General features: G+C 36.3%; 1 protein-coding gene across 2 annotated transcripts in view; it reads right to left on the bottom strand.

Annotated features, from left to right (window-relative positions):
- UBR3 (ubiquitin protein ligase E3 component n-recognin 3) overlaps nt 1–16,026 on the bottom strand; it is a 99,860-nt gene that overhangs the window by 77,995 nt on the left and 5,839 nt on the right. For both annotated transcript variants that reach the window (XM_030952922.1, XM_030952923.1), the window contains exons 2-7: nt 9,779–9,918; nt 9,230–9,388; nt 8,080–8,223; nt 7,421–7,470; nt 4,796–4,862; nt 916–1,046 (exon numbers count right to left, since the gene is read on the bottom strand). In XM_030952922.1, coding sequence (XP_030808782.1) covers nt 916–1,046; nt 4,796–4,862; nt 7,421–7,470; nt 8,080–8,223; nt 9,230–9,388; nt 9,779–9,918 — 691 coding nt within the window. The remainder of the gene's footprint in view (nt 1–915; nt 1,047–4,795; nt 4,863–7,420; nt 7,471–8,079; nt 8,224–9,229; nt 9,389–9,778; nt 9,919–16,026) is intronic.

A 16,026-nucleotide genomic window follows, 5' to 3' on the forward strand; every position in this document is an offset into this window, starting at 1 on the left:
TGCTCAAGGCCCATATCTTGGCTTTTTCTTCCTTGCAAGTTATCTTCATGTCCTTTGTTTTGATGCAGCAAGGTTTCAAGGGGGCACAAATACAGTGTTGTCCCATTATAAACAGACATTTTTGAAAAAATCTGCATGCCTGGACTGCAGAATTTCTTGATCTTTTCCTCCCAGCAGGCATTGAGAAGGTCCAAAATATTTGCGTGGCTCAAGGGTATGACATGATCAGAGCAAAATGTTAAGCCTGATTGCTATGTATACTAGGTCTTGGGAACATGTGGAGCAAACAACCAAACCTGGCTGCACACCAAGATTTAAAACAGGAAGATGACATCCAGTCTCCACAACTCTGGGCCAGGAGATACTTCATAGGGACAACTGCAAAACTCTGTAAGGAAGCACCTGGAAGGCTGCCAAAATCACCTAGGGCATAGCTGCAGCAAGAACACTCACACTGTAATGGCCTGTGTGGAAAAACCACTGCCTACTACAATAATTGAAACAGGAATGCTGTTGTTCACTGCAATTACTCCCTAGTCATACCACACTATAGAATCATACAGTGCTGATCCACATGTTTTAAGGGACAAAAAACAAATTACAAAGCAAAATAAAATGAAACAAAATCCAACACATGCAAACATGCACTACCAGACAAAAACGAAAATAAATCATCAATCAAAATTAATAATAGTGCTGCTCCAGATTTATCCATCTTGTTTTGTCCACATTGGTTTTCAAATAATAAACACTTAGGAATTTCTTATAAAATACTCAAAACAAGGTAAAAGATCTGCATTATTTTACTACTTATTATTCAAACATAAGCATACATGGTGTCCTGCAAGGGATAATACACACTAAGTATGTGAATATAAAAAGACACTTAGGTTTGAATTCAGTAAGGCCAAGTACCTTATAATCTTGATCTGGTAGCATGTTGAGTAAGAAAGTCACCATCTTCTGTGGAAACTCATATTTTATTGTCCAAAATAATAATTCTTCTAGAAAACATTTATGCTTCAAAACATCCATGATAGACTGATCTGCATAAAAAGTTGAAGCAGGGCATGTGTAATGCAGGAAGTGTTAAAACTAAGAACAATAATAGTGCTGTTGCAGTCACATAAAAATTCAGGAACAAAAATTTAAGAACATCTTCATTCATTCTGTAAATAATTTCTTTTTAAACACTGGGAAAATGAAGATCACCAATACTGCAGAGTGTCAGAGTCTGTAGCTATAAGAAGAATCTCCCAGAGAAGCCAGTGAAAGTTTTCAGTACAATTCTATCAATTTCATTGATTGCATTGAATCACATCACCTGACTGTAACAGCTACACTGATTATAATGCATGACAGCAAATTGCACAATATTTACACAACTACTTAACCAAAGGAAACACTGCAGACTACTGCTTAACTGAAGTTAAAATACCAAAACAAAAAAATACAATTTATGATTAAGTGATTAATTCTATTACCTAAACAACACTTTACCAAGCTCTAAACAAAATAAATAGAAGCAATAATGTATCCTTTATTCTTACTTTCAAAGCAATACATGCACTGATTGACCAACCACTAAGCTGTTTGCTGGGGTTTTTTAATACAAAAATTACCATAACCAGATAATCAGGAGGCACTAGCTCCTGATGGTAGCAGGGGAGACAGACTCATCTTTCCCCTTTCCTGCCCATTCACTCTGTCCCTTTACTCATACTGATAGTAGATCCCTGTGGGGGACCTACAGAGGAATCAAGTCCAGGATCTTTCCATTTTGTCAGCTGTGTTTTCAAGCAGATCAGTTTCCTGATTGCAAAGCTGCAATCTGACCTTTGCTAGAAAAAACTGCATGAAATGATCACTTGACAGAGCATAAATCATATTAACTCTGTTTTGAAAAAACTAAAATATAAAGAGTCTTCATCATAATTTTTCAAGAGGTTGATCATTTATGCTTTACAACTAGAACAGGTGGTGTTCACTCCAGTAACATATGAGGACTAAAGAAGAAAGTAATAATGCTACTGCTTCTCTACACCTAGAAATCAACTACACCTGAGGATACATAACTCCACACAAAATCACATATTCCAACAGGAGTGCAAGAAGTGCTCCCATCTGCACACATCCATAAACATTTACACTGAACATCATCTGGCCTTCAAGACTCACATCTTCATTGAAGTGTGGCAGCTTTAGAGACTGCACTGGATAGCTTTGTGCCTGTTCTAGGCAAGACAGACATTTGTGCTCTTCCTAAGCAGCAATTACCTCAATTTTCACCATTACCAAGTGTCAGAGTTCCCCAGGCAAGTAACCAATTTGCCCAGACTTAAATTTTAGGGTTCTCTTCAAGACTCAAGCAAGTCACAAAAAAAGGAATATGTTTTATTCAAAATATTTGACAAGCATTGATATAAAACACTACCTTTATATAATCATAAAAGATATTAAAATATTATAATATGTTGTAATATTAATAAATATTAAACTAATTTGTAAGGTATTACACATCACCTACAGCAACAAACATATGGTGCTTATTTATGTTCTCTTCCTCATCGCTTGTTATGAAGCTGCATGTGTGATTTGACTGCCCAGGAAAGCTTGGTAACCATGCAAGACTGGAGTCCTCTGTCCACAGAACAGAAAGCACAAGTTTAGGTACATGCCAACTGCTTCTGAGTGAGAACAGCAGGCATGGAGATGACACAACACTGCATCTGTCACTGAGAGCTTTCTCTGACACACAGCAAAGGTGAACAGGGCATATCCAATACTTCATGCAGCAGTTTGAGGCAGGGACACAACAATGCACATCTGCTTACACCTGCTATATAATTTGAGTAGGCAGAATGCTCTTAACCAAACCTGGAAAATTTATCAAGAATGCTGGGACTAATGTTCCCACTCTTCTGAAAAGCATCACTAGATTTTAAATGTATTTTTTTAAAAAATAGTGTCTCTGGGTTTAAAAAACATCTGCTACTTCAGATGCATGCAGGGTGAGGTTTCAAACCAGAGTAAAAAAAATTCTCAGTACTCAGTCCCATACCTGTATGAGTGAACCTCCGCTTAAAAACTGTACTTTCTTTAAAGAAATATTCTGTTCTTTCTTTGTGCCACAAAACACCTCACAGAGTGCTGTAAATATCTCTCTGGAATATAAGATGTAGCATTCCAATATACCCCCACTATATAGCCCTGATGAAGACAGTACCACTGCAGAGCTAGAATGGGATAGGGAGTTTGCTTATATGGAAAAGGTAAATCTGTTTTTATTCAATACTCAGTTTTCCAAAATTTTCTTTTCATACTCTTATTTTATACCCTATTGGACATAAAATATGAATACCGAAAACTTCAGAAAACTATTTGATATTTAATAAAAACAGATACTTACCCTTCCCCCTTTGGCAGACTCCCTCCCCTGGGGCAGATATTAGGAGCTATCAACATCATGATCATAGTCCATGTTGGGATGCCTCAGAGGGGGAAGACTACAATCCTGGGGGAAAATGAAATGTGGAATTCAAGTATCACTTATCCTGAAATGCCACTGCTGATATTGGTTTTCTGATCAGGAAGCTTCTAAATCTGGGCTTCCTCCCTGCCTCTTTCCCTAATTAGCTATTATGCATCAGAACAGCAGCATTTTTTTCTTGTGGTACCTGACTCTAACTCATCTTTTAGACAAGATAACAGCCTCTAAATCCAAGTAAGAGAACATTCCTTGGATGCCTCTGTTTCCTGCATGTCTCCAAACCTACTGCCTCTTCCACACCTCTACCACAAGGCTTCTCAAACCCACCACTAAACAACACTGTTGCCAGAACCTTTAATTCTCTGCTTCTTCAGCTTAGTCATAATTTTTCCTTCAATCTGGAAACACTAGAAGCAATCAATCTTACTTTCCCATACTCCTCACATCATACTATTTCATTGATTCATGAGTCTCTGCATTTAAAACTCTGGCTCCAAACCTTCATTCCAGGGACCTTCCAGAAACTTTATTCCAACTTTCACTACAATTCCTCTACCCAAATATTCTTTCCTCAAGGCTTTCAATTCTTTGCATTTCCTATGTCAGTCTCCTCACACTCGTAACAAAAAACACAACAAAAAAAGTCTTCTTTATTTAACAATAGGATTTAAATATTATTAAACACTTTTTAGCACAGAAACATGTCAAGCACAAGACAGAACTACCTTGTCTAGCCTATGGTTACTCTTGAATTAAAACTTGCACTGACTTCAATGTGAATGCTACTGGTGTTGGATTAGAAACTGCAAAAGGGACTAATTTCAAGATAGAAAAAAAATGGAGTGGTTTCAAGAGAGACTTCATTGAAGTATTTTACCTTAAACATTAATAAACTACAAAAAGACCAACCAGAGCCAGAGAGAACCATTCTTGCCTGGCTGCAAACACAATCATACTGCACAGTGGCACAATAAAAAAAAATTGTTAAGAACAGATACATCAAACACCTGTTTTGTAAAGCTATATTGCAGCCTTGATAGGCAGACAGTGAAAACTGAATGAATTTTTGGAGGTCAGCTTACAACACAGAGGTGACAAAATGGTCAAACAGAGTCCCAGACTCAGGGGGAATCTAACCTGCCAATTACCACATTTTCACTTGCTACTCATTTTTAGACTTTGCTAAGTTAATACCTGTTACATGCAGCACTACAGTGCTTGGGAAGTGAATTGAGTATCCCTGGATATTTTTAAAGACCAACATAAAGCAAACATGATGAACTGAGATCAGTACTTTATAAATACCTTTGGTGGTGCTGCTTAGTTTCACCCTCTTGCGCTTTCCCACACCTTGGCTACCATCCTGGTCCTCCTGGGACAGAGGAAGAGTTTTAAAAATTGACAATCATATACTTAGAAACTTATTGCCAAGAGCTTGTATGCTCTTAAAATTCTGGTTTAACTACCAAACTAAAACAGAGAAGCCTTCAATATATTCTTAGAAGAAAAACACTTTTACTGTTTACAGAAATCATGTATTCTGTGCAACCCTTTAGAGAAAACCATATTTTTTTAAGTTGTCTTTTTCCCTCTACAGGCAGCCTTTACCATCCACATTTATTTCATTTATTTTGTAAGGCTAGTTACTTTGATTTCTAAAACTGATCGCTACAGAAGTTTAACACTACAAAATTTCTAACCTTTGCACATCTAAGATTTTACCTTATCCACTTGTAGGGTTTGTCAGGTTTTGTTTCAGAGAAAAAGTATCAGCCAACATAATGTATATCAAAGTTGGCAACATATATAATTAGCTGTATACTTTCTAATCAATATAAACTTTTGATGCAGGAATAAAGTATTTTTGACACCCTTACAATGCCAATTCTAACTGCTTGTTCCCTACAGAATAACAGAAACATTTTACACAGGCACTTGTCATCTGAAGTTTTCAAGGTACTCCACAAACTAAACAGTGAAGGTTCCAAAATGTAATACAAGTTAAAAACATCTCCACCACCACTACACAAAATCTAACACTGCATCTTAAGAAACACGTGACATCACAGCAGTATACTAAATGTCGCATGGATCTTTGCCAACACTGGTAGTCGTAATGAAACCAGAAATAAAGATTCTTACTGGAGCTAATAAAATGAGACCTAATTAATGCAGATATCTACTGTTAAAAATGAGTACTCAATATCCTTCTCCCCTAAGCAAATGCCATGTTTTACTTCCAAACTTCTCTGGAATGATAAAGAACCCGAATCTCAAAAAGTTACTATCCTTCCTTGAGGAAGAAGATTGCTCACACTTTATACCTAAGGACTGGCCACAAGTATGGTGTAAATGAAAGGTCTGATTTTGTCTACCCTTCCATTTCCTCCATCTGAAAATTCATTTGAAGCTGGACACACATTTGAATACTTAGGCATCCTGTGGTCTTTGTGATCACAGGGTACCTTTGGTACTTCCATCAGGAATGAGTCAGTAAGTTCTCAGGATGTTGCCACTGCCCAGTCCCCAGTCAGAGGGGCCATGTATTCTCAAGAAAAAAATCAGGCTTGCTGGGCTATTACTATGAACTGCAGGACTTTGCAACTCAAGTCTCCTGCCCTGAAAAAACCATCAGTAAAGAAAGTTAATTATTTATTTTATAATGTTTTTCTTAATCATGAGCTGCTTTGCAAATGCAAATTACTGAAAAGGAAGTTTACACCTTTAATCCAAAAGTCAAAATAAACTGTGCAGGTGGAAAGCCGAAATGCTTATCAGAAAAATAACATTCCTCTCCTCTGTACTCCCATGTCAGTTACACAGGACATTTACAGTTTGTTTTTAATACCTGATTATACTCTCTTAGAGCAGAGTAAAACTATGTTATAATTAAGAAATGTGGCAAGAGTACACTTTTAACAGGATTTTCTTCCACCAGTATTTAAAATGAGTGTAGAAAGGTTAAAAATGTTCTTTCTCACCAAGATCTAATGGTAGCATTGTTTCACAGATGGAACACTAGATTACAAAATTTACATAGACAACAAATCGGGGCAGTTCCTCTGCAGGGAACTAAACAGCTTGGGAAAGTTTTGTACAGTTCAGTACTTAGGTTTACTTCTAGAGTAGTAGATGGTTCAAAGTAAAAGACTAATCTGAACGATGGCTATTATTTCTCATGTTTTCCTCTCTGCAAAAGGAGAAAAAAGGCCCTCTCTAAACCTGTCCTCCTGTTCAAGATTTTATGTTCCAAGGAATCAAATGAAACACAGTCCATGAATGCTTTTGCCACACTGAGGGATTAATGTTTTTATATGGGATTTGAAGTCTGTTATGTTACCCTACCAAAATGTCTACTAAGGCTTACTAGTTGAAATTAGGTTTTAAATAGTTGAGAAAATCGATGAAGTTACTCTACCAGAATTTAACTTTCTCTCACTTATTTATTAAAGTTCAACCTAAAATGAGATTTGCTCCTTTTTACTCCCACTCCATATGTTTGCTAAGTAAGGTCAAGTCTACACATGGGAATTTATCTACAGAGAAATTCTCACTGCTGTTATCACCAGTTCAGCTGGATTCTCAAGTGTCAAAAACTGCTAACACTCCTCATAGCATTACCTGCTCTAAGTTTGCTTTAATCAAGCCCAATTTACTTGATAGTGATTTCTGGAATACCTACACAGGTTTCTTCTCAGTTACGTACATAAAATAAATTGGAACAGTATTAGCAAAACTCAGGATTTTTCAAGATGTCCTTAGTAAATCAAAGGCATGAGATCTTTTCCTTTATACCTCCATTATTCCTAATTACTAAAACTGGGACAATGTAGGGCAGATATAAGCAATGAGATCTGTGGGATTTGGCTGCAAGCATTCTCTCCCTTTAATATTCTGTCGCAGTTCATTACAGTCTTTATAAAGTCTCACCTCATCTGAAGAATCCCCTTGTCCTGATGTTGCTGTACCACCTGCCAAACCTTTTGAAATAAAAAAGTTCAGAGATTCTTTTAATAAGTCTATTATTGAAAAGACAGTATTTTAAGGTATTTAAGCCAGCATGAAATGGAACACTACATTAATCTTCTTTAAAAGATACAGAGCAGTGGACTGAAGTTGGAGCAAGATCTCCAAGCAATACAAAACCAGGGATTTGCAAATCCATGCCATTGCAGAACTTCAATGCATTGTGTTAACAAACATTCTTTCAGAAATTGAATAAAAAACTCTGATTATTTCAGTGATGAAACAAAATAAAATCCACAGAACCTTTATAAGAAGAAGTGCTGTGGATTGATAATCACTTTGTTGCAGTGGCAAAATTTTCACTATGAGCAATCACATCTTGCCTACTCAAATTCCACTACTGTTATGACTGGAAAAATGGTGCTTAGCATATTAGCAACAAGAAGTTAACATGCTTAGCTTTGTTGATAGAAGTAAGAGTCCTGTAATTTGGTAGTGCAATAAATAACAGGTAATTCTGTAAGTTTCATTAATATTAGCTTTTCTTAAAAATAAACCCAAAGCAGTTCATATAAAACCCATCAATAATCAAGTCTTCTCTTAAAATATTTTTCTACACAAACCTTGAACAGATAATGTGCTAGTTCCAGCTCCTTGTTCCTGCATATTACATGCAATTTTATCCTCAGGAAATGCCAACCCAGAGCCTTTCAAAGCAATGAGGTACTTTTCATGACTTTTCTTTGCACATGCATTCTCTCCAACACCTTGAATACATACATAAAACAGTATTAAAGCACAAAAGCAGCTCCTTGGTTCATATGCTTCACACTCTATGCAAGCAATCTAAAAAATGACCCACAATGTTTTAATTTATAAACAAATATTCTCCATTTCAAGAGTCCAGATAAGCATGTCTTACTTTCCATTCCCTTTTTGTATTTCTGTATCAGGAAATCCACCACATATAGGAAAGAGAAGTAATTAAATTACCCCCTTTTGAATACTATAACAGGAGAGAGAAATGAAGGAAAGAATAAAGAGAACTGCCCCTGAGGCAGCTTCACTAAGTGTTCCTCCTTTCAAATAAAGATTTGGGGATTGCCTGCTCTTTAAGTAGCTGCTGCCCAAGCCAGTTATGGCAACTTAAAACTACAATATCACTATTTGTTCTGTACCTATGCAAAGGACTCTTAATCACAAGAAAACAACACGGAGTTAATTTACACTAGGGGTTTGGGGTTAGTTGTAACTGGCCCACAATTTCAGATTTATTGTGATTTAGTACAGGATTAAATAAATAATGGGGGGGTGGGGGGGTGTAAAGTTTAAGAAAAAAAGATGAAAAAGGCTTTGCACAGAAATGCAGGACAGACAATGGTCTTTTGCCATTCAGGTTTCTTCCAGTAACCTCTGTGAGAGTAGATCCCAAAACAAGTTAGAAATATTCCACTTCAAATAACCTTATTATGACTAGTCTGGAAGTACTAAGCTAGAATTGATTTCTTATAAAAACTTTTCTGAAAAGATGTTTATTTATACATTTATTTGGGACACAGATCAGATGTTTGCTCTTACAGGTCTTAATAACAAATATTTCTAGTAACTCCTGAAGCTCACCCTCCTATCAATGTAATAGCCTTAAAAACACGCTTCTTTCTGTGTTTTGAGATGTCAAATAAAAACATGCAGAAACTCAAGTTATAAACAAAACTTATGTCCTTAATGCTTCATAGTTTGAAAATCTAATTATTAGAAATAACACAAACATACCAGAGCTAAGATCTTTGTAGAACTGTTGGCTAGTTAAAACCTGGGTAAGAACTGATCTCATTGCACCTCCCATTTTGGTCAAGTCTTCTAGGAAGGAAACATGAGGCTCCAAAACCTGGAGAATTTTATGAAGGTCTTTCTCTGATGGCAGATCAAGAGCTGAAACCACAGAAGAACAACTTTTGGTGTAGATGTAATATAATTCAGCCAAAACTGTCACAAGCAGAACAGTTACAACCATCTCAAATGAAAATAATTTATATATTCATAATGCTCTAAAATTCACACATACCAATTTCAAACTATACCTCATTTCATTTTCTGGAAGAGCTCAGCACAATGCCAGGTAACCCTTAAAACATATTTAAGCATGCCAGCAGGTAATAAAATCAAATCACCTGGTCAGGCTGTAATTTTGTAAGGAAAAGAGGTACAAAACACAATGACATAAACTATGGATAGCATTCATGTACTGTGTCTTCACAGACTGCAAAGCAAGAGCTAACAGCATGGTAAGATATGTTAGATACACGCAAATTCAAAACATACCAGGCTCATTATATCCCTCTCGTAAATGCTGAATCAGACTAAAGATGAACTGTGGAAGAACTAATTCTGACATCATCAACAAGTGTTTTGGAACACATGGAACATTCGAATTTGATTTAATCCGGTGTCTTTTACAAAACCTATAAAACAGATGAGAAAAATGTTAGCCAAGCACAGCTCAGCAGTGTTAACATATACTAAGAAAAGCATTTTTTTCCATTTTTCAGAAAGTAGATGCTTTTACATTAAAGGTGGTATGGAAATGGTATTCTGAAATTCAAGCCCATTCTGATTCTGTGGCCAGAGAATTATAAAGGTGCCAATTTTTTTTCTGCTGCTCCAAGTTCACATATCTAACATCTCAGCTTCTTCCCATACGTATCAGAAGTATCTTCCATTGAACAATCAGAAGAACACTGACTTTCTTCTCCTTTCTGTGACATAATCAGAGGTTGGTGTGATTTTTCAAATCCTCATTCAGATAATGACTCTTAAAAATGTATTTGGACAATAAAAACAAAAAGGCATAAGACTTTGCAGGATCAATGTGTATTTCAAATGTACAGCAACTACGATTTACAAAATCCTTACAAAATTCTTTCATTTAAAAAGAAAAGAAAACATTTATTCTTTGGAAAATTCCTGCATGGTAGTAGCTGAGGCTTGGCTAATGCGCAGTGACATGATGTTGAGCCAAACCCCATTAGAGCAGACAGAATGATTTCCTACTCACTTAACATGAGCCTGACTCAGGAGACACTGAATACTTTTCAACTCCCAAACTATTTTTAGAAAGGACATATAATAACATCAAAGAGTTATTTACCCACATCAAAAACGACAGTAAACAAAGAATAGTCTAAAAATACATCACACAAGAATAAACTTTTACTGAAATGATTCACCAGATTTTACTAATAATTTTTCAACATAAAAAATCGAGAAAAAAACCACAGCTTTGTTTGACTTTGAAAACTGTTTTCCAAAGTTATGCCATGGTTTCCAGAAGCAGCCTGTTACTTTCTAAAACTTAAGCCTTTATTCTTTGAGGACCACAGAAGAATCATCTTCAAGAGAAGAAGGAAATAGAAGAGAGGCACAAAGAAAGTAGGTGAATCAAGGAAAAAATGCAAAAAAAAAGAACCAAGACAATACCAGTCCAACAGTTAAAATGGCAATTCAGAAAAATGGCTAGCGAATTCACAAGATTAAAGATTAAGAGCTTCTCCTTTGCTTTTGCACATTAGAAATGAGACTTTTTATTAAGAAATGGTAGCCAGTTGATTTGCTATTTGTATATACACCCAATAAATCCTTGGAACAGAAAGAGCTCCGTGACGACTGGCAACTTTCTGTTAATTAATGTCCAAATAAATAGTGTTCACTTTTGCCTTCCACTTTCCATGCTACATTCACAGAAGTTATGAAAAGTCATTCCATGTTAATTGTTCAAGTACAACAGATAAACAGCACAATTTGAAACTGCAGGGAATTCAAAGGGGCTTGTAAAAGTAATTTGTTTTTTTCTCTTTAGTCATCCAAAATTTATCTTTTCCACATACAGAAACCTGAACTGCTATAAATCACAAATGTGGCTTCATCTATGCTAAAATACGGTATTTCATACGTTTACAGTAATTGGTTTTCTTTTCACCACTGTCTTTATAAGAAGGGATCAAAACTAAATAAAGATCTAAAAGACAAAAGGAAGGAACTACTACACAGTGCACTCTAAAATCTTTCACAGCCCACCACCCCCCCATATATTTTACATTCTGTCAAAAGATGTTTTCACTGGTTATGATCACAAGCTAAGGAAGCCACTGTAACAAAACACACAGTAAAGTCATTTTGAATCCCAGTTTCTGCTAAGCACAAGGCTTCCTTCCACAGAAAATAAGCTCTGCCCCCCATGAAGTCTATGTCACCATGGCAGCTCTGAGTCCATCACAACAGAATCAGTGTTAGAAGGGACCCAGAAGGATCATGGAGTGCAACTGTGCAGTGAATGGTGCCTCCAGGAACCGAACCCATGACCTGGGCGCTACTAACACTGTGCTCTAACCAACTGCACCAATCTCAGGGACATGGATTGACCATCCCAAATTTCACATATCCTGGAAATCAAAGTTATGAATATGTTGTTTCTTGAGGCTATCAAGAAAGGATTATTGAATTATAAGGTGTGCTATTATTGCTATATTAACACAGATCCTAGAAGGCCAATAAAGGACCCAGATTCGATTCCCTGGAAGGGAAAGTTCTTTCACTGTCACAAGCATAAACCACAGCAGCTTCAAACAAGAGTGTATTTTTCTACCTTTGAAATCACTTTTTCACAAAAAGATAAGACTAATTTTAGCAAAAGGAGAGAACAAACAGTAAACTTGTAATTAAATTAAAACTTAAATTTAACAAAGAATCTTCTCCCTATGATTTTAAAAAAAATCTGACATTAATATCTTATTTGTGGAAAGCAGACCATTGTTGACATCTACATGAGTAAGTCATAGCATTTGTTACAAACATAAGCAGCATTAATATCTTCTGAACAGCTTCAATGTCAAACTTTCCAGATTTATTCAATTCTTTCCTACTATTTTCATTTTTAATAATTCTACTGTGAATTTCAAAAATGCATTTTACAAGTGGCTTCAGGTAAAATAACTCCTTTAGGCTACAGCTTCACAGCCTAGTCAAATTAGATCAGTCTTGCCACAACCCTGCCTTCAGCCCTCTTATTTGTACTAGCACTAGCACTCGACTGATCCCATGTTAAACCAGCTCAGAAGCTAAGCCAGCAGAAGTTATTTACTTATAAGAATATATAAAAAATTTCACTGGGCCAGTTTAAATCCACCAAAACTCACAGAGCAGTTTCCTTGGAAATCACACTGAAATCCCCAAATCATTTTGCCATCATCCCTCTCCTTGTTAACCTGACAGGGAGCAAAACACAGGGAACAAAATAAACCAAAATTTCAAACAAAGACATGCAGCCATGTCATCCTGACCAACCAGCCATCCTGACCAACCAGCACAAGAAGTAGATACAATGCTCACTGTGGAGGCAATTCCATCACTTCAAAGGAGAGTTTTTTAACTCCACAGTTATCACAGCAGCTGATAAATGCCTTCAGTACCAGCCAGACCACACCTTTACAGCATTTGATCAGTCCTTCATCCACTACATCCCACAGTGTCTCAAGTTGCAGCTGCATTCCAGAAACTTGACATAAGTTCACATATACACAGATGGACTATTTTTACCCTCACTTTTCTCTCACTATTTTGTCCCCTGCCTCCCCGTGTTTAAAAGTCATTTGTTTTTAAACTGAATCATAAGACTGCCAAAAGAAAGCATCCCAATTTCACACTCTACTATAGCACTATGAGTATCTGACTCTGACAGAAGCTTTTAGGGACAAGGATCTGGGACCCAAGCAACAGAATTCAAACGGAAACTGCTGGAAATCAGTTCTTAAGCAAAGAAAGTAAAGCTCTACTTGATTCTTCAATTCAGTAAGTCATACCTAAACTTATTTAGGTTCTTATTTAAAACATAATATACATTTCATATGTATATATACGGTATCATACATATTCATACTGCATACCTCATGACTGACATCATGTAATGTTTCATAAAGTGTTCAAATGAAGTTTTATAAATATGAATTCAACACAAGTTTTTTAAAAAGCATGTGTTCTGTCTCCATTGTAAAACTAACGCCCAAATACTACTCTTGCATACTAGGAATCTACAAAACAAATGCAAGATACAAAGTACTTTTTGAGTGCTACAATTGTTTCTGAGTTGTTACAAACCCATTACATCTTTTCTTAAGTGTTTAAATACTTTTTCCTGCTTTTGCACTTCAAATATCAAACCAAATCTTAATTCAGAACAAAGTAAAACTTTCATAATCAGGATTAGAAAATTATCTGGATGAAAAAGGGCTTGGATATATTGTAGGGTTGCTTTATGTAAATCCACTGTCCCTAACAATAACAAATACAATGATAACTCTGAAGAAATGCAGAGAAATAAACCTACTGTTCCTATTAAAATTAAGTTTAGCATGTTTCCCACACACACCCTAATAACTGCACTTCATTAGTTAAATTCCTTTCACCTGCAAAACAGGCTTCCAAAAGTGAATCAATGTCGTGCTGACTCCAAGACCCAAGCAATGAGCACTCTTCTGCTCTTCATGAAAACTGCAAGCTACAGAGCTCATAGACAAAACTGAATACTTGCATTTCTGCTATGAGGGGCAAAGCCAACTGACAAGATGTCAGTCTCACTCTTCCAACCAGAAAATTTCCAAAACAGAGGCAACAGAGTCGATAGCGGAGGACAATGAAACACAGCAGAATAACTAACGGCTTCTCAAGAAACAAAACCCAACAACTTTAAAGGACATCTTTTCAGGTTTTAAGCTTTCATGACAAAGCTGACTGGCCAGGTTAGGAGGCTAGAGATCAGAGACTGGACAGTAAGAAGTTACTCCAATCCTTGCAGAACAGCAGGAAGAGAGGCAATGACTCATAGAATCTCTCTTGGTGCTCAGTGCTACATTAAATGAAGAAGCACACCAGGTCAAAGAAAAAGCAGCCAAAGCTGCTCTGCAGAGCATTTCTAGCATTCTGTTAGTCCTGAGACATAAACATCCTGTATAGTAGACAAAACTACAATGATTTTTATTAGTATGCAAGTACCCATTATCAATCAGAAACAGTAAATTTGGCAGTTTCAATCATAAGGACTTTTTTAAAGAAAAATTGAGTAAGAAGGAGAAGGAATGGACTTCCAAGACCTTGAAGTACATGGACAGTACATCTACTTGAAAGAACAAAAATCAAGAAACAGTTTTCAAAAAACAGTTAACAAAAACATTTTCTGGTTAAGAAAATTCTCCAAAGAGAATTTAAACAGGTCAAACATACTGCATGTAGTATTTTGACCCAAATACTTGATATGACAAAGATCTAAGCGACTACACAGTGCTAGACAAATGCAAAAACAACCTTCATTTCTTCAGGACTTGAATGAGATGTGTGAATTTTAATAATAGGTATCAACTTAAGCTTTGGCCAGGCCTCCAACAGACAAGGTGTATATACAAATAATTTGCAGCTTTCTTGGAAAGTATTTACATGTTTCATGCTGGAGCTATTATCAGTGCAGGAACTGTGCAGAAACAGAGGTGCATCCTGAAGGAGGCAGTTCATCTAGTCCTTGTTACCTAATAGCCATTCTATTAACTCAATGCAAAGAAAATTCATTGTTTTCAAAGCTTATTACCAGAACCCTCTACAGAGGAAGGCACCAGATACTAATATTTAAATACTATTATTTAAAATCACCGGCAGCTCTCAGATACTATTCCAGGATATTTTAAAAATATTAAATTCCTGATACTGTAAAAGTGATAAGGAAGTATGGCCTGAAATCTGAATCAACCTATATGGTCATTAAGAAAGATCAAAGAAACAATAGCTCTTTAGGAATGTGTTCCCTAAACATACTCCCAAAATCACATTTGTTCCATTGCCAACAGATTCACTGACAGCTCCATATAGATCAGATATATACCAGACAAATAGCACTCCACCCTGACCAGTGGACTTAGAATTCTGGGCAGATCAGACGTCCATGAAAGCAGCTTTACAATTTGGTGAGATCAAAGTAAAGGAACTGAAAATCAAAACTGGTTAGCCCAAATCTAAACAAGACTGTTTCAGAGAGCTCTAAAACACAGCTCTTCTTAAACTGAATATATACCAAGGCAAATTATAAAGCAATAGACAAATGATACAATAAATAAGCCAAATTTCAGGCAAGGCAAGATATATAGCTGTCATATCTTGTGAACTCAGCCTTCACAGCACTGATGTGCTCTTCAAATCAGACTGGTCCTATCAGCAAACCTTTGGGGTAAAAGCATCGTTTAAGTTTTTTCAGTAACATAGCAATAGTTCAGGCTTCTGCATATTTATAGTTGTGTATATTGATATGTTTCAACATCTTCCTGATGACTTTGAAACAACCACACATTATTCCAGAGGCATGTATAAAGAAACAACGCATCTAGTTAGGTCATAGCTCTAAAGGTAGTAATACAAAAGTAGCACTGGGCTGTTAACCATTTGGAATACATCTCAGCACGTAATTTAGAGGCTGATGTAGTCCTAATTAGAGACATTCTTAAAAGAAATCAAGTCAGGCAGGTTTGAGAGCTGAC

This window comes from Camarhynchus parvulus, chromosome 7 (genome assembly GCF_901933205.1).
Source record: "Camarhynchus parvulus chromosome 7, STF_HiC, whole genome shotgun sequence".
In the NCBI taxonomy this organism is placed as follows: Eukaryota; Metazoa; Chordata; class Aves; order Passeriformes; family Thraupidae; genus Camarhynchus; species Camarhynchus parvulus.